The 21,590-nt window shown below is 41.2% G+C and overlaps 1 protein-coding gene across 1 annotated transcript; it reads right to left on the reverse strand.

Annotated features, from left to right (window-relative positions):
- Positions 1–3,626: 3,626 nt before the first annotated feature.
- uqcrfs1 (ubiquinol-cytochrome c reductase, Rieske iron-sulfur polypeptide 1) lies at positions 3,627–5,617 on the reverse strand. Its single transcript, XM_077000934.1, has 2 exons — positions 5,327–5,617; positions 3,627–4,625 (listed from the first exon to the last, which is right to left on the reverse strand). Exons 1-2 carry the CDS (start codon positions 5,535–5,537, stop codon positions 4,015–4,017), a joined length of 822 nt encoding a protein of 273 aa, XP_076857049.1. The 5' UTR covers positions 5,538–5,617; the 3' UTR covers positions 3,627–4,014.
- Positions 5,618–21,590: the final 15,973 nt, after the last annotated feature.

Here is a 21,590-nt window from a genome sequence, read left to right on the forward strand (position 1 = left end):
ATGGCTCGGTTATGAAGCTCCGATGAAGCAAACGCGTTGGGTGCTTGTGAGGCTATCAGATAAGTAACTATTTTATCAGTGGCCACATCTTTTCCTTGCATTCATTTTGTAATTTTAAGTAGTTAAGTAAAGAAGTAAATAGACAAGAATGCCTATTTTATGAAAAAAATCATTAAAATGTAGTAGTGTACACTAATGCAAAAATAGCTGACCGGAAGTTCTAACACAAAGGCGGAAGAAACACACACTTGAAAGTGGGCGTGGTGAAATACGGTGAATAAAGGAGTGGTTCTGCAGGTGGTGACCACAGACCTTTTTTCTGGTCTCATCTTTTCTGGCTGATGTTTTGGTCACTTTGGCATTTTGTCAGTCCTCTCACCATAGAGGTAGCATGAGGCTGTGTCTACAACCCACAGAAGTTGCTCAGGTAGTGCAGCTCATCCAGGATGGCAAATCAATGCGAGCTGTGGCAAGAAGGTTTGCTGTGTCTGTCAGCAGTGTCCTGATCATGGAGCAGTACACTAGGAGACATGGAGGGGGCCATAGGAGGGCAACAACCCAGTAGCAGGATTATTAAGGAGGAACAGGAAGAGCAATTCCAGAGCCCTGCAAAATGACCTTCAGCAGGTCACTAATATCCATGTTTCAGATCAAACTGTCAGAAACAGACTCCATGAAGTATGAGGGCCCGACGTCCACCAGTGGGGCTTGTGCTTACAGCCCAACACCATGCAGGGCTATTGGCATTTCCCAGAGAACACCAAGATTGGCAGATTCCTGTGCTCTTCACGGATGAGAGCAGGTTCACACTGAGCACATGAGTCTGGAGACGTGACAGTCTGGAGACACCGTGGAGAATGTTCTGCATCCTGCAACATTCTCCAGCATGAACGGTTTGGCAGTAGGTCAGTAATGGTGTGGGGAGGCATTTCTTTGGAGGGTCGCACAGACCTCCTTGTGCTAGCCAGAGGTACCCTGACAGCCATTAGGTACCGAGATGAGATCCACAGACCCATTGTAAGACCATATGCTGCTGTTGTGGGTTCCTTCTGATGCATAACAATGCTAGGCCTCATGGGGCATGATGATTTTGATTTTAAGTATGATTCCAAATCCAGAACTTCCATGGGATAATAATATTGATTTACATTGATCATTGTTATGTTATTTTGTTCTCAACTAAATCCACTAATAAAGATTTTCAATTGGAATATTTTGAGATCTAGGATGTGTTATTTTAGTTATTTTGAGCAGTATACATGCTACTTAGTGAAAACCTTACTGTGTATGAAGCTGGGGACATGTTTCGCAACACCACAACTGTATGAGTATATTAAACCCAGAGAAGTGAAACATATGGTAAGATCACCAGTAAACCCCATCTGTGCTGTTAGTACAGCTATCACCAGTACACAGGGCCGGAGTGGGCCACTTTTTCAGTCTGGGAATTTCATGTCCAAATCCGGCCCAAAATTATTTTTCCCTCCCAATCGGCCCAAACTAGAGATTGACATGAGCCGGCCCATCGGGAATCCTCCCGAATCTCCCGATTAGCCACTCCAGCTCTGCCAGTACACCCTTTCTGAGCTGTTAGTACAGCTATCACCAGTACACTCTATCTGAGCTGTTAGTACAGCACTTTTTTTTTACAAAAATGTCAGATTAAAATCAGGAGGGGAGCTTTTTCTGTTTTCTGTGTGGTCCTTTTATCTGGCTGTCAAAACAAGTTATAGACTCCACTGGATGTCTCAGCAAATCAGTGACCCACAGTTTATCATATCATGCCTAACCCATCTACTGTGCAGGAATGCACAATATTCTGATTCAGAAACAATTCAATGTGTAGGATTTTCTTTGGCCAGAGACAGAAGCAGAACATGTAGTTGTATTCTTATGTTATTATTCAGTGGTGCGTGGGAAAGGCAGACAACTTGACCAGCCATTAAAACCATTCATCTGCATACTGGGACAATGACATGAAGTCTTTTGAGCAGCTACAGCCAGAACACCGCTACTGTCAGAGAGCCATGGTAAGACTGCCAGCACACTTATTTGCAGTCTTAACTTGGTACACTGGCACTTTGAGCTTGAAATGACAAAATTACTATTTAAGCTTATAGCTTAAGGTCAGCCTTTTAAAAGATTTAACAAATCATGTTTTGTACATAGTCACAGCATTGAAGTTCATCTGAAGCCAAATGTGATGTTCCATACATCGTTACGGAGCATAACATTTTTGCAAGTCAATTTATAAATCCTGTCTAGCACTTCAAATTATAATCTACTACTATATTATAAATTGAAATATTCTGTATTATTAATATTAAACAAAGTATCAGTACTGAGAAATCTGGTTCTGGGTAAGGAGCTTGGTTATGCTAGATTCTACACCTGCATGTAAATCGTCTTAAGTGTAACACCATAGGAGCAGTGAACTCTTAAACCATGTACAATGCCATCGGAACTTCTCTCATGGCTCCATGCTTGTTTGGACACTGCAGTAATGCTTCAATATCTGTAGAAATATTCAGCATGGCCTTCCTTCCACCTCGGATTTTACTGTTGGGGATGTTAAAACTAAACAGACCTTTAATCTCTAAACAAAACAAAAGAGCATTTTGGTGTTGAGAATTTATCTGTGGACAAATATTCTGCATGTGTGTTTAGCATATGTGATTATAGTGGTATGTTTATAGACTTCACTACTATTTTAAATTTTCAGCTTCATCACTGTAAGTGCAGTAACATTTACTCCAGCTGTAGTCAAACAGCTAGTACAAGAACAAAACATACTCAGATGAATACTACAGATTGTTCCTTAGTACACCTGTTTGGCAATTCACAGCTAAATACTGTCTAAGAAAGTTTAATTGTTCCTCAGAATGATTTACATTTTCAAATTTAAGTTGGTCACCCCAATGATGACTTTGTCAAAGGCATACTGATTAAGCCAGATGTGTGCAGGTCCTGAAGATAAACAGCTACACCGTGTTTACACTGAACACACTCTGTGTAATACCCCACTGAACATACGCCATGTTCACATGATAATGAAAGCATTCATTAGAAGAACTGTGTTGGATACACCCTGCAGGAGGGCAGAGCTGCATGTCTGGAATCAGGAAGAGCTGGTGTAGGGCTTCTGCATTAGCAGCATCTACTGTGCAAAGCCATCAATCTAATAAGTTATTACTTGGTTCCTTCAGGCAACAACTGCTGCAATTCCTTTTAAACCATAAAAGGTTTTTCAAACACAATAGCAAATTAGATTATGCTTTATCCATACATTAGAAAGCTAAACTCTGCATGTGTAAGCATTAGTAAAGCATCTCAATTCTGAGCCACTGTCATGATGCTCACAGTCATTTTCATAGTTTGAAATTACACTCCCATGGACACCTTCAGCAATAATGTATATGCTCAATAATGCATTCATACCATGGATATACACATTTAAGTGGCCTAAAAGATCCTCGTTTAATTATGAATGAAAGCAACATGGCACATTTCTTTAACAACATAAATATCTTCATCCACTAAAGCATTCAGTTCAAAATTATTTAACCAAAATATCCTAACTTTAATAATTCCAGTTGTTTCATACAAATAACAGTCCATGAGCCAGATTCCCAGACACAAATCATTTATTTGAATGAGTTTTGTATCCAATGAAAACTGACAAAAGGCTCAATCCTGCTCCTGTTCCATGCTCAGGCTATGCCAGAACTGGATTAAACAGAATCTTAAGCTACAGACCAAGTTTTCACATGTGACTGGAAAACTGTCCCCAAAATAATCACACAATGATCTAAAACCAGTGTTATTTCAGAGACAGATTTATAGAAGTTATGGTAAGTGAACCACTTTGAGAGGAAGAGGAAGGTTAGAGGAACACCTTTATTTCTCATCCAATAAAATATACATTTATTACATTTCAGCCTTTGCTAGCCTTCAATCATGATCAACAGATCTCAAACAGAAGATGCTGAAAATAAACAGGAGCACACGAGCTCTTTAACCAACAATCACTGTGTCGTCATCAGGGAATTCGTAGTAGGGCACCTCCAGATTGAGAGGAGCAGGACCCTTTCTGATGCGACCCGATGCATCATAATGCGAGCCATGGCAGGGACAGTAATAGCCCCCATATTCCCCAGCGTTGGCAATGGGCACGCAGCCCAAGTGAGTGCACACTCCAATGACAATAACCCATTTAGGGTTAATCACACGATCTTTGTCATGCTGGGGGTCCCGGAGAACAGACAGGTCAACGCTGGATTCAGTAGCGATCTCCTTCTCTGTGCGGTGGCGGATGAACAAGGGTTTCCCTCGCCACTTGAAGGTCACGTTCTTGCCTTCTGGGATGTCGGTCAGCTTGATCTCAATCTTTGACAGGGCCAGCACATCTGCTGAAGCGCTCATGGTAGACACAAACTGTGTCACAACTGTCTTGGCTGCGTACACAGATATTACAGCTGTGGTACCCGTCATCAGGTAGGAGAATACCCTTCTGGCATCGCTACTGTCCTGTGCTGACCTCTTTGGGTCCATCACCTCAGGTCGACGGTAATCTGAGAAATCTGGGACCTTGATGTCTGTGTGGGCAAAACGGACTCCTGCAGAAGCTTAAGAAGAAACACAAAGTTGTGACAATAATCCGCAAACAAGTATTTACAAAAACTGTATACAGAGAATGCTGGAACAAAATCCATTGCTGAAGGTTACATAAAAAACAACCAATGTAGCAGCCAAGTTTCAAAAAGATACAAGAGAATCGTATGCATAACGGTTTGTGGCAGGCTAAACTTCGTTTACCTGTTAAAATAAGTTACAATAACAAGACTATTACCACATTATTAGCACTTAAGATTTCACCAGCTAACTACCTAGCTAGCTAGCATAGGTAACTAACTTTGGAGAGGGAACTATTAGCTACAGCTAGTCGGCATATAAAACAGCAGGCCTAACCCCTATTAAATTATTCTTAACAGATCATATCAATCTTCAATCCCAATACTGCGGTTAACATTGACAAGATTAGCAAGCTAGCTAATGCTAGTGAGTCAACTAGCTTCACAGTACCGGCTTTATACAGCTAGCGTTAGCATGCTACCAAACGTAATAGAATAAATAACGCATGGATAACCGTGGTAGCTAACCTACTCAATAAAAGGTATTGGTGTAAGTGAGTTTGACCAAAATAATAATACAAGTTTGAAAGTACCTGCGACATAACCCTAGAACACAGAGTGTCCTTGAGTATTACGTTAGCTAACTAGGCCTTCGAGACCGGGACGCTCAAGTGAAACCAGAACGGCAGACTCACCACTTAATCCGGCGAAGACCGCAGGCCCTGTGCGGGGGCTCTGGCCACTCAAAGACTCTCGGCATAGAAAGGGCCTCTTTGTGTCCAGCAGTACTTTGTCGTTCTTCACAACAACAGCTGGGATTAGAGCTTTTAGTGGCCCGGCCACGGCAAAATTCGTAGCTTGCAGGTACGGGGAAAACGTCCCCGAACGAGTAACAACGGACATCATGTTTACCGCGGGAGCAGCTCGCGGACAGAGCGACCTTGTAGCGCGAACCACGCTCGAGACGACGTCACCGCGCTCGAGACACGTCAAGCGAAGTCGACGCTGCTTCCTCAAACACTTCAGACGCTTCAGATGATTGAGGCCGATACATAGGGAAGTATAATGACCTTACAGTTTTTTGCAGCTGCTAAGACCTAAAAAAGTCATACTTACAGCACAGTTTTGGAAACCACTAACCCATATTGCCTATTTATTAACCTGGTGCACTTAACCTTAAGCACATTCTTTGTCATACACTCATTTTGAAATTCTAAAACACATTTTTTGCAAAACATTAAACTGAGTTCTTTACATAAGACACGCCATTCAAAACGGAAAACCATGTATTTATTTTAGAAAACACTGCCACACAACTGCTACGCCCACCTACCAAAACCCAAACCCAGTCCTCAAAGATTACTGTAACCCACTTAGCTATTTTTTTTTTTTACAATCTTTAGAGCTTAATCCCTGTTTAATTTTTTGTAGGCGCTAAAACGCAATTTCTTTCCCATATGACAACTACACACTGATGTGACAAATGGAAAACACTACTACCGTGTGTTTGAGTGTTTAGCTTGTAGTCTGCTGTTAAGGTCTGTCAGAGTTCTCACATATGTCCAGCATAATCTGTGCTGTTACACTGTAGAATCATCCAGACATTTCAAAATGAGAATAGATAAGTAGATGTATCCTCATACTATATCATGTTTTAGCACTACTAGACTACCCACTGGGGGGCAAAGATGGCTATCCACCTCAGAACAGAAAGAGGCCATGGTCAATATGGTCAGATCAAACAATTGCATACTTTTACAACAACTACATCAGCACATCATTACTAACAACATCACCATCAGCAACATCCATTCAGTGAGGCTATCAGCATCGGGCCAGTGACAGTGTGAAACAACTGCGCTATGAATTTGCACAAGTTTGCTATCCACTCACTCATGGTCCAGTGTCCTGTGCCACACATCATTGACAACTTTATTCCTATTTCATACTGTCAAACAATACTTGAACATCATAGGACACCATGCCATTGTCAAAGTACCTGGCAGCAAGATCATAATGTGTACATCCATTTGTTAAAGTGGTGGTGTTCATCATTATACCACTCTGCACTGCACACATGATCACCTTCCTCAACACAGAGCACAACATACTCATTCTCCATCACTAGAGGGATGAACCAGAACAGTCTTGGTTTGTTGTCATCTGGGACAATGTAAGTTAGCACCGAGCTACTCAAAGCACAAACTGGTTCACTGAACAGCCGTTCTTTTTGGCATGGAGGTGGTCACCAACCCCACCGATGCAAGCAGGCAATGGAGGGAGCTTGAGGTGACATTGATGAGAAGCATAAGAGGGGTGGTAGTTTTTCTTATTCATGTGTTTACAGTATATACTGCATGTTTTGCTGTAGTGTTCATGCAAAACCAAATACATCTTCCCCTTGTAATTGTGTTTTTTTCTTTATGGTGTAAATTTTCTGTATATGCATAAAAACCTGTATATTTGTGAATATACATGTATATGGGAGTACTCTGATAGACATTTACAGCACACTACACACTGAACACTGACATATATGACTGTAGTGTTTTCACATGACTGTAGTTATTTTCTAACTATTTGATTTGGAATCTTTTGCAAAGTTTATGTGAATTCTTACTTTCTGCAACTATATGTTTACCTCTACACTAGAGCAGGTCTGGATATACATTAACCTTTACACTGGAGAAGGTCAGGAACACAACCTAAGGGTTACACGACATACAGAAAATTTATGCATTTGATTTGAATGCAAATGATATTAAAATAAGTCCATTTAAATATCTTAAATTATTAAATAAATTTAAATAATTTTTGGAAAATCTAATTTCCCAGTTTTTATTATATAGCAAATATACTGTAGATCTACATTTGTATATACAGATTATATAGGTTGAGGTTTCTATGTCATGGAACTATTTTCATGGTACGGCAGCCCCCTACCGGTCGCCTCTGTCCACAGCGGAAGTTGTTGTTGTTGTTGTGGTGTTCATCCCTCAGGTGGGTGGAGCCCGCGATCCGTCTCACCTGAGGATCGTTTGTTTGTCTATATATGTCTTGTCTTTGTACCAGTTGACCGCTGGTCATATATATATATGTATCCTTAATTTGGATCAAGTCACAGGTTTTTGGTTTGCGCACTTTTCATACATTTTCCCTGAGACTTGGCATGATCGCTTCCATTTTGTTTTGCTCACCATGCCCGTCACAACTATAGATTCCTGTTACATAGATTATGTAGGTTGAGGTTTCTATGTTACAGTTTATTGAACTCTACAGTCTAGACTTTTATATTTCATTTAGTTTAGGGCCATCATCACTTTTCACCAGCCTTTTTAATAAATCCAGTAGTTATGTTTAATTTCAAAGCATTTGCTTTGATTAATGTGATGCAGTCTCCCCGCTTCTAAGTCTTGGCTGTTTGAGATAGCACTTCTCTCCTACTAAAAATAAAGTCTATTGACATTTGTAATCTATGAGAGAGCAGCTTGTCTTGAGCACTCTCCACACTGTGTCTGCTGTGTCACCCCTGTGTCAACACCACTCTCCACACTGTGTCTGCTGTGTCACCCCTGTGTCAACCCCACTCTCCACACTGTGTCTGCTGTGTCACCCCTGTGTCACCCCCACTCTCCACACTGTGTCTGCTGTGTCACCCCTGTGTCATCCCCACTTTCCACACTGTGTCTGCTGTGTCATCCCTGTGTCATCCCCACTTTCCACACTGTGTATGCTGTCACCCCCACTCTCCACACTGTGTCTGCTGTGTCACCCCTGTGTCAACCCCACTCTCCACACTGTGTCTGCTGTGTCACCCCTGTGTCAACCCCACTCTCCACACTGTGTCTGCTGTGTCACCCCTGTGTCATCCCCACTTTCCACACTGTGTCTGCTGTGTCACCCCTGTGTCAACCCCACTCTCCACACTGTGTCTGCTGTGTCACCCCTGTGTCATCCCCACTTTCCACACTGTGTCTGCTGTGTCACCCCTGTGTCATCCCCACTTTCCACACTGTGTATGCTGTGTCATCCCTGTGTCATCCCCACTTTCCACACTGTGTATGCTGTCACCCCCACTCTCCACACTGTGTCTGCTGTGTCACCCCTGTGTCAACCCCACTCTCCACACTGTGTCTGCTGTGTCACCCCTGTGTCATCCCCACTTTCCACACTGTGTATGCTGTCACCCCCACTCTCCACACTGTGTCTGCTGTGTCACCCCTGTATCACCTCCACTCTCCAAACTGTGTGTGCTGTGTCTAATGTGCAGTGTCACTCCTGACATTAGCTGTTTCTATGCCTTCATTCTTCTCATTAGTGTCCTGAGTGCAGAGCAGCAGGGCCTTGTCGAGGACATGATAAAGTGATTGTTCCCTGTCATTCAGAGTGTTCCATTCATAAGACAGCACCATATCCACACTTTAATGAGCTGCAGACACACTCACAGATACATGCATGTACAGTAATACCCCAGAATTCATGGGGGTTATTTCCCTAGATCCCCTGCAAATTTTAAAAATGGAAGGAATTTTGGAAGGACAACTGACAAGGGCCTATATATACCTATCTTCATATGTTAAACCTTAAATATGTTCCCCAAACACTTCAAATTCATTTAAAAAACTGATGTTATATTTTACATAACCCTTTAAAATTTCACAGGTAAAAGTAAACATATACAGTACTGTACTATAAAGTCTATAAAGTACATACAGTAAGATAATGTACATGTAAACACGTACTTGAATGTATACTGTACATATATGTACATCTTCTGTCTCCAATCTTGTGCCTGTCAACATCTTCTCTGAGTCTTGTGAGCACATTTTCTATGAGACAATGAATGCTATGCTATCATTTCTTTGCGTACGATAAAAGTAGGGTAAATTGAACTATTGTAAGAACATTTTCTATGAGACACTACTAATTACCATATTCTTTGCATAAAATAGGTTATTGTAAGATAAAATATCGGTACAATCTCTCCCACACGCTCTCTCTCTCTCTCAGGCAGGTATTTACTGTTCATACATCACAAATAAATTAAATGTTCAGGTAATAAAGAATACAATACACTTCTATATGATTTTTAAGTGTTAGGTTTTAAGGAAAAAACTGTATATGTGAATGTCTGTTTGTATAATTATATATGTAAAATTATCATTGTTTACCTTTGGTGGTCAAGTTGAACACACTAAATACACATGCTAAACATTGAGATCCATGGTACCATTTTACTGAATGTGAACATTTTACTGACTGATTGGTGAGACAGAATCTTCTGTTCTCTGGTTGTGGAAGGGAGTATTGTCTGACACACATAATCCCATAAAGGAGAACAGAGTGTCTCCGAGCTCATGTCTGTTTCAATAACACTATTAAGACTCTTGTAGCCCATATACCACTAATACCACAGTAAAAGCTGCCGAGTGACCTCTAAGCCCCAGGAACAATTCAAGTTTCACACTCACACACTGTCCCAACCTACGCAGCCACCACTGCTGAGTGCAGGGGAATATGTTACAGTCATATTTGCCATCACACACACACACACACACACACACACACACACACACACACACACACACACACACACACACACACACACACACACACACACACACACACACAGCCATCTACAAGAACATGCATACATGCTCTCTTACTCTCTCTCTCTCTCTCTCTCTCTCTCTCTCTCTCTCTCTCACACACACACACACACACACACACACACTCTCTCTCTCACCCCCCCCACACACACACACGTAGAGTTATCCATGAGTGCCAGAGTATACAGACACACACAGCCTACAACAAGTGCCAATGTACACACACACACACACACACACACACACACACACACACACTCTCTCTCTCTCTCTCTCTCTCTCTCTCTCTCTCTCTCTCTCTCTCTCTATTTCTGTCACTCACACACTCAGCCATCTACAACAAGTACCAAATTGTACACATACACAACCATCTACAAAAGTAGGTTGGCCTTTGTTTCTCTCTCTCTCTCTCTCTCTCTCTCGCTCTATCTATCTATCTCTCCCTCATTCACTAACAGCCATGTATAATATGTACCAAAGTACGCAAACACACACACAAACATAAATACATTCACAGCAATCTACTACATATATGATTGTCTATATGAAGTCTATAACAATCACACCCCACCCCAGCACACACAGCCCAGCTCCCCAACACACAGACACACCCCGCCCCTACACACATACACTGCCCCCACACACACGTGCACACACACTCCACCCCAACACACACATCCAGACACACACACACACACACACACACACACACACACACACACACACACATATACACACACACACACACACACTCCACCCCAACACACACACAGGCATACACACAGACACACGCATTCACACCACAAAAACACACACATATAAACATACACATTCTCAGCTGATAGATTCACATAATAAGAAATTAACCCACTTGTCTCTTGATATTTGGAGTGATTTTCTTCTTCTTAACAATTTCATGGAAAGAGAGGACAGTGCTAAACTAATGGAAATATTAGAATATATGTCCGTGACCCCAAAACTCACTGCCCAATAACACAGAAATCTTGAGTTTGACATTGTTTCTGCCTGATTAGTCAAATATGACGTTACATTTTTATTTTTTATTTGGTAACACTTTACATTAAGCGTTGACTAACTAACATCAAGTAATGCATTATTTAACATGAACAACACATGAAGTAACACATTAACAATAATTAACTAATGTTAAGTATATATGTAACACTTGCGTCTCCTGTTTTGGCTCTTTGTTGCTTGCACCTTGTTGTGTGCGAACTTAAAGGAATATATTACATTGTACTGATTTACATACATAAGTAATGGGCAACTTGGAAATATCCAGAATCTATCAGCATAGGAACTGAAGTGTGTCCATACTGTTTTTAGTCCCTTTTGCACCAAACTAAAGCTCTAAAAAGGTGTGAGCAACAAAGAGCCAAATCAGGAGCCGCAACTGTTACATGTTTAATTAACATTAGTTAATTATTGTTAATGTGTTACATCATGTGTTGTTCATGTTAACTAATGCATTACTTCACGTTGGTTAGTCAACACAATGTAAAGTGTTAGCATTTATTTATTTTTCTCATATTTTGTTAATTGTGATTTTTCACCGCAATCGAAATTTATCCTCCGCATTTACCCATCTATGCAATTAGAACACACACACAAACACACACTTGTGATTACTAGGGGGCTGTGGTGCACACATGCCCAGAGCGGTGGGCAGCCCTAGCCTGAAGCCCGAGGAGCAGTTGGGGTTAGATGCCTTGCTCAAGGGCACCTCCGTCATGGCCTCAGGCCTGGGAATCGAACCCACGACCCTCCGGTCACAACACCAGTTCCCTAACACAGGACCATGACTTTTTTGGGGGGTTTGTATTTTGTCTTCAAGTTAGACAGATTGATGGTTTATTTTACATTAATATTAACAAACTGTTGGGCTTCAGTTCGTTTAAATCTTCAGGTTCATAAAAAAATAAATAAATCAACAAAACAAAATGAGGAAATTGTATCTTGTCTTTGTGGAAAGAACTGTGGAAAGAAATGATGAGTGCACTTTGTAAAATACTGTACATCTAATAAATACAGTAATTAACCCCAGTAAATAATCCTAACCCTAATAATAGTAACAGTAATGTTAATTACAGTTGTTAATCCTGGTAAATAACTCTAACCCTAATGTTGTAAACTACAGTAATGCTGTTAACTACAAAAATGTTAACAACAGTAATGTAATGTAATGTCACAGTAATTAACCCTAGAAATGACCCTAACCCCAATGTTGTAAACTACAGTAATGTTGTTAACTACAATAATGTGTAATGAAACACGGTCAAGTGAGGCGGGCAGCAGACACAAATGCAGGGAGAGTGGGGGGTTTATTAAACAGGGGTTTATTAAACAAACAGGGAACTACATTATCATGGTCAGAACAAAAGGGTCACATAACCAACATACAGACTAGGAACATGCTCAACGAAACATTACAAAAGAATAAAGAAACATGTAGAATTAAACGATAGGCATACACTCATCAGAGAAACGGCACAGAGATTTAAGCATACATTCAACACGGAGACAACACGGAGATTTACACAATAAGCATACAATCAATAGAGAAAGACATGGAGATTTACACAATAAGCAATCAACAGAAAAAAAACAGAGATTTACACAATAAGCCTACAATCAATACAGAAACAACACACAGATTTACACAATAAGCATACAATCAATAGAGAAATGACACAAAGATTTAAATAAGTTTCCAAATCAACAGAGAAACGACACAGTTTAACTGATAGAAATATATATTACATATGGGAATAAATCAAACTCAAAATGACCAAGGGAAGACTAAATGATACGGGTAGGGGTAGAGAAGAGAATTATTAGGGAGAGAGCGAGGAGAACTCAAAAGGCTGAAACCAACGATACACTCAAAACAAACTAAAAGAAACATGTAATATAAATAAATGCTGAAAACTGAAACTACTAAGATCGACAAGGGAAGACCTGAATGAATAAATGCTAAATTAAGGGCTGAAGGAACTAGGAACAACTAGGAAACAGGGCAAACAATAATAGGGAAGGAAGGAAGAACAATTCCCGATTAAGTATGGCAGAGGTTCAGTGAGGGGCGCAGACCTTAGAATTGCAGAGCTAGAGGTAGGGAAGCATGAGGGGTATGAAACAAAGACTGACGAGGACTGTGGTGAAACAAGGGGACAACCGAGGGTGGGAACGAGACACAGGTGAAACAAATGACAGGCATGAAGGGCTGGACCAAGACAGGGAAATGGAAAACACTGAAACGATGGGAGAGCGAGGAGTGATTGACAGGGGGAGGGATGATGCGTTACAAAAACAGCCCCCCCCCCCCCCCCCCCCCCCCAGGTGTGCCACTCTGGGGCATGCACATACTTGGATAAGAAGAGAAGACACTGAGGGGAGGAGCCTGGGACACTGGAACCAGGGACCCTGAATACTCCAGGATGAAAAGAGAACGTGCGACTGAGACAGACGTGGGTCAAGGGGTTGTAGGAACGGGTACAGAGAAAAGGGGACAGGAAACTGGTAGAAGAGCGGGAACTGCACCAGAGTGGGAAGAAGGGGACATGGGTAGGGGCACAGTACCAGAACTGGGATGAGACTGTGATGCATGAGAGGGACAGGGAGAAACAGGAGTGGAAACGGGCAAAGAAACTGGACCATAACCGGGACTGACTGGATCCAGGTTTTCAAGACCTGAGGAACAAGGGACACAGGATTTTGGGAAGGACAAATAACAAGACATAGACTTGGCACTGGGGGGACTGATTATATGTTGTATAAAGGGTAATTGGGCAGGACTCGAGTGCAATATGGATACAGAGGGTGTGGAAACTAGGGTAACACAGAGAGTCAGTATGGACACCTGGACTAAGTACAGCAGTGAGTTCAGTGAGGGGTGCGGACACTGGAATCACAGAGCTAGAGGGGAAAACATGAGGGGTATGAAACAAAGACAGACGATGACTGTGGTGAAACAAGGGGTTTAAATACACAACAACCGAGGGCGGGGACGAGACACAGGTAAAACAATTGACAGACATGAAGGGCTGGAACAAGACGGGCGAACACAGGGAAATGTAAAAACACTGAAATGAAGGGAGAGTGAGGAATGATTGACAGGGGCGGGGCGGGGGATGCATTACATAACTTACATTACATAATAATACATTACATAATTTTAGTAAATGTTGTTAACCATAGTAATTTTGCTAACTACAGTAATTTTGTTTACTACAGTAATTTTGTTTACTGCAGTAATTTTGTTCACTTGTTTTTGAACATGGTTTCTCTGTTTCTCTACATCTTAAATGTCTGTTTCTCTAAACCTTAAGTGTCTGAGTTTTTGTAAGGCTCAACCAATCCACACCCACAAAGTTATACTGGTTATACTGAAGAAGACAAAGCATTCAAATTCATCTGTGAGCTGATGTTACAGATCTGTAACTGAGAAATTACACAGAAATTATTATATATAAATAATAAAGTATATAATTCTTAAAGTATTATGCTGTAGTTTGTGTGATGAAATGTGAATTTATATAATTCTACAAATTAAAAAACACACAAACGTTAGCATTGCCTTTGCTAACACAACCATGTCTGCTGGTGGTTTAATTATCTCTTGTCATCCACATGTATTCAGATGCAAATCTAGTTCTGGTCCAGATTGTGCTCAAGGGCAATAATGTGTTTGCACATCCCCACCTTCAATGGTTCATCTTCACGTGACCCAATAACACATTAGCATCCTATTAACTGCAGATTGAAAGTAGCTTTGTAATTGATAAGGAGGTTGGACTGGATGTGGGATGGGGCTGCTGAGTGACTGGTTGTGGGGCTCTGAGTGACTAGTTTTGGAGCTCTTAGTGACTGGTTGTGAGGCTCTGAATGACTGGTTGTGGGGCTATGAGTGACTGGTGGTGGGGCTCTGAGTAACTGGGTGTGGGAAGGGGCTCTGAGTGACAGCACGTGCCACAGCCTCAAGGCAGGAATTGCATATCTAAATGGAAATCTCCAGCATTAACCTGTGTTTTCTTTCCAGGGCAAAACCCAGAAAGAAATTGGCATGACATATGAAAAGCAGCCAGTGATTAATTTAATTGTTTAATTGGCTTAATTGTTCTAGCCCACAAACCTACAATGCCTTCTCATGACAGACATACTATTACAACATTTCTTCTATCAGAACTGATTGATTGGTCTGAGGGCTATATTATTACTCATCCGGTGTATGTAGTGGTCACATTTATATTTATGCAACAATTTATGCAATTATGAGAGTATATTATGAAACTGATTGAGAATGCCTGTATGCCTGTATGGCTGTATGTCTGTATGCCTGGTTGGCTATATGGCTGTATAGCTGCATGGCTGTATGCCTATATGCCTGTATGCCTGTGATGTATCATCTTGCATTCATACCAAACTTTTTTAAAATATTAATTTACATACTCTGATACACTATCTCTGATTGAAATTGATCCAGCAACATAACCACATTCCTGGGTTTAGGAGCTGCTGATTGGATGACTGTGCAGGCGGTGTCATCAGGTTGTGAAGGGTTAGAAAGTGTGCTGGAGCCCAGATAATGTCATCCATGGTGTTCAACAGTTTCACATACAGCTCGTTTCAGATGTCCCCGTTCGATAAGCTGTCGCCCATGCCAGTTTCACTGATTCTTTACTTACCCCCCGAGCACCTTCAGTGTCTTCACCAGTGGAGCTACCTGCTGGAGATGTGCTGGGACAGGCTCTGGAGGGGATTGCTGGGACCGCTGGGATCTGACAGTCTGATCTCAGGACAAAGGCCTTTAAGCAGGAAGTGTCAGTGTGTCTTTGCTCCAGCACTGTGTGAGGCAGCTTAGACTGATAAATAAAATAAAATGAGACACACAAAAGCCTGTTGATCAAAAACACTGTGATATGAGCTTTAAACGGAAACAGTGTTGGGAGCGTTCGATATAAGCTGATCTAAAGAAATTGTGGCAATGGGACTTTAAAATGTCATGTCTGGGTCATGGGAGTTTTCTTTAGATGAAATGCACTATGGTTAGTTGGGGATAATTCTGCAGGATTAGGAACACAGGAACTAATAGAATGAGTTCATACCATTTAGAAGGCACATCCAAATATGTGTAGGTCCATGAAAGGTTAATCTACTGAAACCTGCAGATCTTTGCAGTGTATGAAGCTTCTTTTCACCGGTGCTACACTGAGCACATAATATACATTACACTTGTGGCTCATCTTATTGACTACTGGCTTAAGCATCCGTGACAGTAAATTAATCTAAATTCATAAGATAATCTTACAAAGTTTCCCTCAGCACAGGTAGTTCATAAACCAGACACTTTCTATTAACTCCACGTGAGCCTTACTGTTTGGAGCAGAATTATGCACTGAAAGTTAATTAATTAAGGGTCTGTTTATTACGCACACAGGCAAGCTTAACAGTTCATGTTGGCACTAATGATGTGACACCTTGTTTGTGTTAGAAGGTTCACCAGGGAGGACTTCTCTACCCACACAGTTGTCCAACATGACCACACACGGAAATAACCATTATGGCACTTAGACTAGGACAGAAGCAGTTACTCCAGTCTTCTGAGTACTAGGACAGCTTGGTGTCATTCCTACTGATGCAATATTAACCATGTAATTCATGTATGTCTAAACGGGAGGCCTGTTCTGCTCTGTGAGTTAGTGGCTGTTAGAGAGCCTTGCTTTAGGTCTCTCGTTCCTTCAGGTATTGAACCACATACACACTAGGGTGTCTTGCTCCCTGGTCTGTGTGTAGCACCTAGACTGCTGCTCGTCTCTGCTCATGTCAACCTGCCAGCTTCCCCAGCCACTGTGCTTGGCCTGTATTCACACTGCCAAATTCACCTACTGGGTTATTTTACTCTCTACAGTTCAGAGAATGTCTCTATCAAACATCAGTCATATGAATCACAAGAAAACAACTTTCTGGAAAATCACAGCCATATAACAAAGTGTAGCTCAATGGTTCATTTTACTTGGTGTGATCTTTTGGTGGGGACATGTAAAAATCTTTTGTGTTTGTCATAACATTTTAGCACTAAAAATGAACACTAGTACAATGAAGATCAATTGTAATGACATTATTTAAGCACTTTACATATTAAACCATCCTATTTTCCTGAGACTTGGCATGATCGCTGCCATTTATTTTCGCTCACCCTACCCGTCACACACAACTACCCATAAATGAACCTTACCACTTTACCCCATGAATGAACATCACAACTACCCATAAATGAACCTTACCACTTTACCCCATAAATGAGCATTACAACTATATACCATAAATAAATAACAATAGTCAGCAAAATCTGATTTGCATGGAACTGCATTTAGTATGGCCAAACCCATATTCATCTATACTATACTAGCTTACTTTCTCTGTCTCTGTCTCTCTCTGTCTCTCTCCCTCTCTCTCTCTCTCTCTCTCTCTCTTTCTCTCTCCCTCTCTCTCTCTCTCTCTCTCTCTCTCTCTCTCTCTCACACACACACACACACACACACACACACATACACGTCATGCCTAGGAGTATAATGGCAGATGCCATGCCCAAATGCTATCGTAGTGGAGACCACAATTATTACGATATTGTAAAATATTATTCAGCCATCTGAAATGTAATCTGTTATTTATACATTGTTACTCTCCAAAATAATTGCAAATTTAGCAGTTGTACACATTTGACACATTTAAGCTAGCTAGATAGTTGTGAATTGCACAAGGTTTCCGACTTGAGGTGTAAATTCGTAGTGCTTTCACAATTATCAATTGATTAGATTTGAGGCACAACTTAACCGAAGCCAAGTATTTCAACATGTCTGAGTCACTTGTTGTTTGTGCTGAGTGTGCCATGTAGCCTATAGTTATTCTTCTTCCATCAGTAGTTTTAATTTCATATGTGAGAAGTGTAGATTAATTATTAGCCTGATAGAGAAGATTTATTGTTTAGAGGTGCGCATCCAGGCTTTAGAAAGTCCTAAAGAACAGTCGGTAGCACCTAGTCTCGCAGGCCTGGTTACCACAGCCGTAGTTACTGAGAGTTCAGCTCTGGCATTAGAGCCCTCACAGTGGGGTGAATAGGTGATATCTCCGCAGTTTGGCCATAGGGCCGAGGACCATTCAGTTCAAGTTCATGGGTTAAACAAGTTTGCTCCACTTCAGCTACTAGAGTGTTTTGCAAGTTTTGAGCTGTTAGGATCAGCAGGATCACAGAATCACATGATTAAATGAACATATGTTGAAGAATGAGAGATTCATGACATTTTGTTATTAGTATATTTTTACTAAGACTGAGACCAGCAGGCATGACTATACCAGATTAGTTCTTTATAGTAACCCTAACGCTAATCCTGACCTAACCCTGACCCTCCTGCATTAACTCACAATTCATTAATTTGCTTCTTCCCTCACATTTACACACCAGAACGTCTTCTACACTGGAAGTACAAAACCCAGTAGGTTGACTCTTAGATGCCGCAATGATAATGAAGCAGAGTTCTGAATTCTAACACAAATAAGCTTGAAATCAGAGCAACAAGAAAGTACCATCAGCTACTTAAAGTAACAGATGTAACACAGTTGTAACACTTCATCTCTCCTCTCTAGTCTGACTCGACCTGTCTGTAAAAATACAGTAGATTAGCAGGCAGTAGATTCAATTAGTGTGCATGTATGTGCATGCATGTGTGTGTGTGTGTGTGTGTGTGTGTGTGTGTGTGTGCCTGAAACTGTCTGTGTGTGTAGCATTATCTGTGAGTGTGTGTCTTGCAGCTCTATCTCTGCATGTGCATATCCCACAGCAGTGAGGCAGGGTTAGGGCTCCAGCACTCCTCTCTCGTGCACATGGAAGATAATCTTGTTTTCATGCTCTGTCTCTCCCTCTCTCTCTCTCCCTCTGTCTCTCTCTCCCTTCTCTGATATCAGGTATGTATGTGTATGTGTGTGTGAGAGAGAGAGGGTTATACCTATGGTAGGTCAGCTACAGTGCAGCAATGATGAAGCATTATCCATGATGCAGGTGAAACTTTAAGAGATCTGACTGTCACCTTGTCTAACAGACTTATGTAGATTTAACTGCAGCAGTTCACAAAAGCCCTCCAAAAATACGGAAGGTACATAAAAAGAAATTAAAAAGAAAATCAGACCAGAACCAGTGTGGAATTATTTTGCGATTAAGACATTCAAATGACTATCAAAACTAGGGGGTGTGCTGAGGGGTTTGCGTAGGGACTCTGGGGTTACTCTAGAGTACTGCTCAGGATTTCACAAGTTCTTGCTCTAGCTTTGTGTGCTATTGCATTGTAAAGCCACAGTACAGGTTGTACAGTTTTTTCAATAGTCTTGCCTTAAGTTTTTATTTTGCACTAATATTTTTAAATAAGTGAGTTGAGGTTATCTATTGGCCTATTTGTTTGTCTGTTGTGTTAGGGTTACATTTATTTTATAGCTGTCAGTGTATGGAGGCCCCCCTCTGTCAGCATCGGCAGTGTTTGTGTTGTCCTGTGTTGTGTTGTTGTGTGTATGCCACTCAGGCGAGTGGTAGTTATGACCTGTGTTGTGTTGTTGTGTGTACACCCCTCAGGTGGGTGGGACTCATTAGTGGGTTCTCCGCCTGAGGGTAGTTTGTTTGTCTCTGTATATGTCTTTTTACCAGCTAATCGCTGGTTATTTTTTCTTGTTTTGACGGAACCTTTTTGTTGTTAAAATCCTCATTTTCATTGAGACTGCCATGTTTGCTTTCCTTTTTTCTGCACCTTCTCAAGAACATTGCTACATCAAGCAATATCTGGTTATATGTGGTGATTAAATGTGTGCAGTTGGTATTATATGACAGAATTCATATAGTAAATTGCTATGTTGCAAGTCATTCTTACCCCACCCATATACCAGCATTCTCTTACCCCACTAACCCACCTAACATTATTCTCTTACCCCACATTCCACCTGTGTTCCTATTAAAAGCCTCATTACACCAGGGTGCTTTGTACACATTACATTCATGTACTATGAATGGATGTGCATACACACACACACACACACACTTGAATACACACACATTATAACAACAGATGCAGAGGGAAAATGACAGATGCTCATGATGTCTACTGTGGTCTACAGTGGTAGAATTACAGAAATGCTGATATTTGACTGGGGATTTCTGAGCTCTCGCAGGGTTTCTATGAAACCATGTATGCCATATGGCCCTGCTATAATGCACTGCCTACTGAGTCCTGATACATCAGACAGAGGCATCCTGAGGCACAAACATAGCTCACACCTTATTGTAACTCTATTCACTCTTCAAGCACTGTGGCTGGCAGCGGCAGAGATCACAAGCAAACATCATCCTTATTGCTAATTCAGTGACAGTTCATTTGTGTTTTATGACCACCTAGTTTATTTTGCACAAGTTCACTACCACAGTTTTGCCCCTGTGTGTGTAGTATGTTGCTATGGCCATGAGAGGTGTGGTTTTTGTTACTAAGCCCATAATGCAACATTCACCAGCACAGCTGGTACCCCAGGAGACAGAGGCGGGGACATGGTCCTTAGACCCAGCTCCTTCAAACTTCTCCCAACTGCTTCCAGCTCCTTCCAACTCATCCCAACTCCTAGCTGCTGGATCAGCATGAGCATTGAAATGAAAAATTATATTTTCAGGTTTGACACTAGCTTAAAGTATGGCCTTAAAGCATGGATACATCACTATCACCTGTACCATCACTATCACCTGCACCTTCAGTATCATCTATACCATCACTATCACCAGTACCATCACTATTACCTGTACCATCACCTGTATGATCACTATCACCTGCACCTTCAGTATCACCTGTACCATCACTATTACCTGTATGATCACTATCACCTGTACCATCACTTTCACCTGTACCATCACTATCACCTGCACATTCAGTATCAACTGTACCATCACTATTACCTGTATAATCACTATCAACTGTACCATCACTATCACCTGCACATTCAGTACTATTGCATTTCAGTCACAGGTGAGCTTATGAAGACTATATCAGAGCAAAAAAAAAATAAAATGGGCACAATAAAAATGTAAAAATGTTAAAATAAGATAAGAAAATTATATATAATAAAAAATGGTAGATTATTAATTTATTCTTTTTTGAAGCAATACTCTCATTTGAAATCACATAATCAAACCGTTTCTTTTTAATCTGCCAAGCAGTCCAATCACAGTAGGAACCCCTGCTCTTTTCAAATCATTGTGGTTCATGGCATGACTTTTCAAGCCCTCAAACCCCTCTGAACAGGTGGC

The sequence above is a fragment of the Brachyhypopomus gauderio genome, chromosome 1 (genome assembly GCF_052324685.1).
Source record: "Brachyhypopomus gauderio isolate BG-103 chromosome 1, BGAUD_0.2, whole genome shotgun sequence".
NCBI classification, from domain to species: Eukaryota; Metazoa; Chordata; class Actinopteri; order Gymnotiformes; family Hypopomidae; genus Brachyhypopomus; species Brachyhypopomus gauderio.

Coding starts and splice junctions, on each gene's coding strand:
- uqcrfs1 (XM_077000934.1), bottom strand. CDS start 5,537: ATGATGTCCGTTGTTACTCGTTCGGGGACGTTTTCCCCGTACCTGCAA. Junction 4,626..5,326: donor GGTCTTCGCCGGATTAAGTG/GTGAGTCTGCCG, acceptor TTTCTTCTTAAG/CTTCTGCAGGAGTCCGTTTT.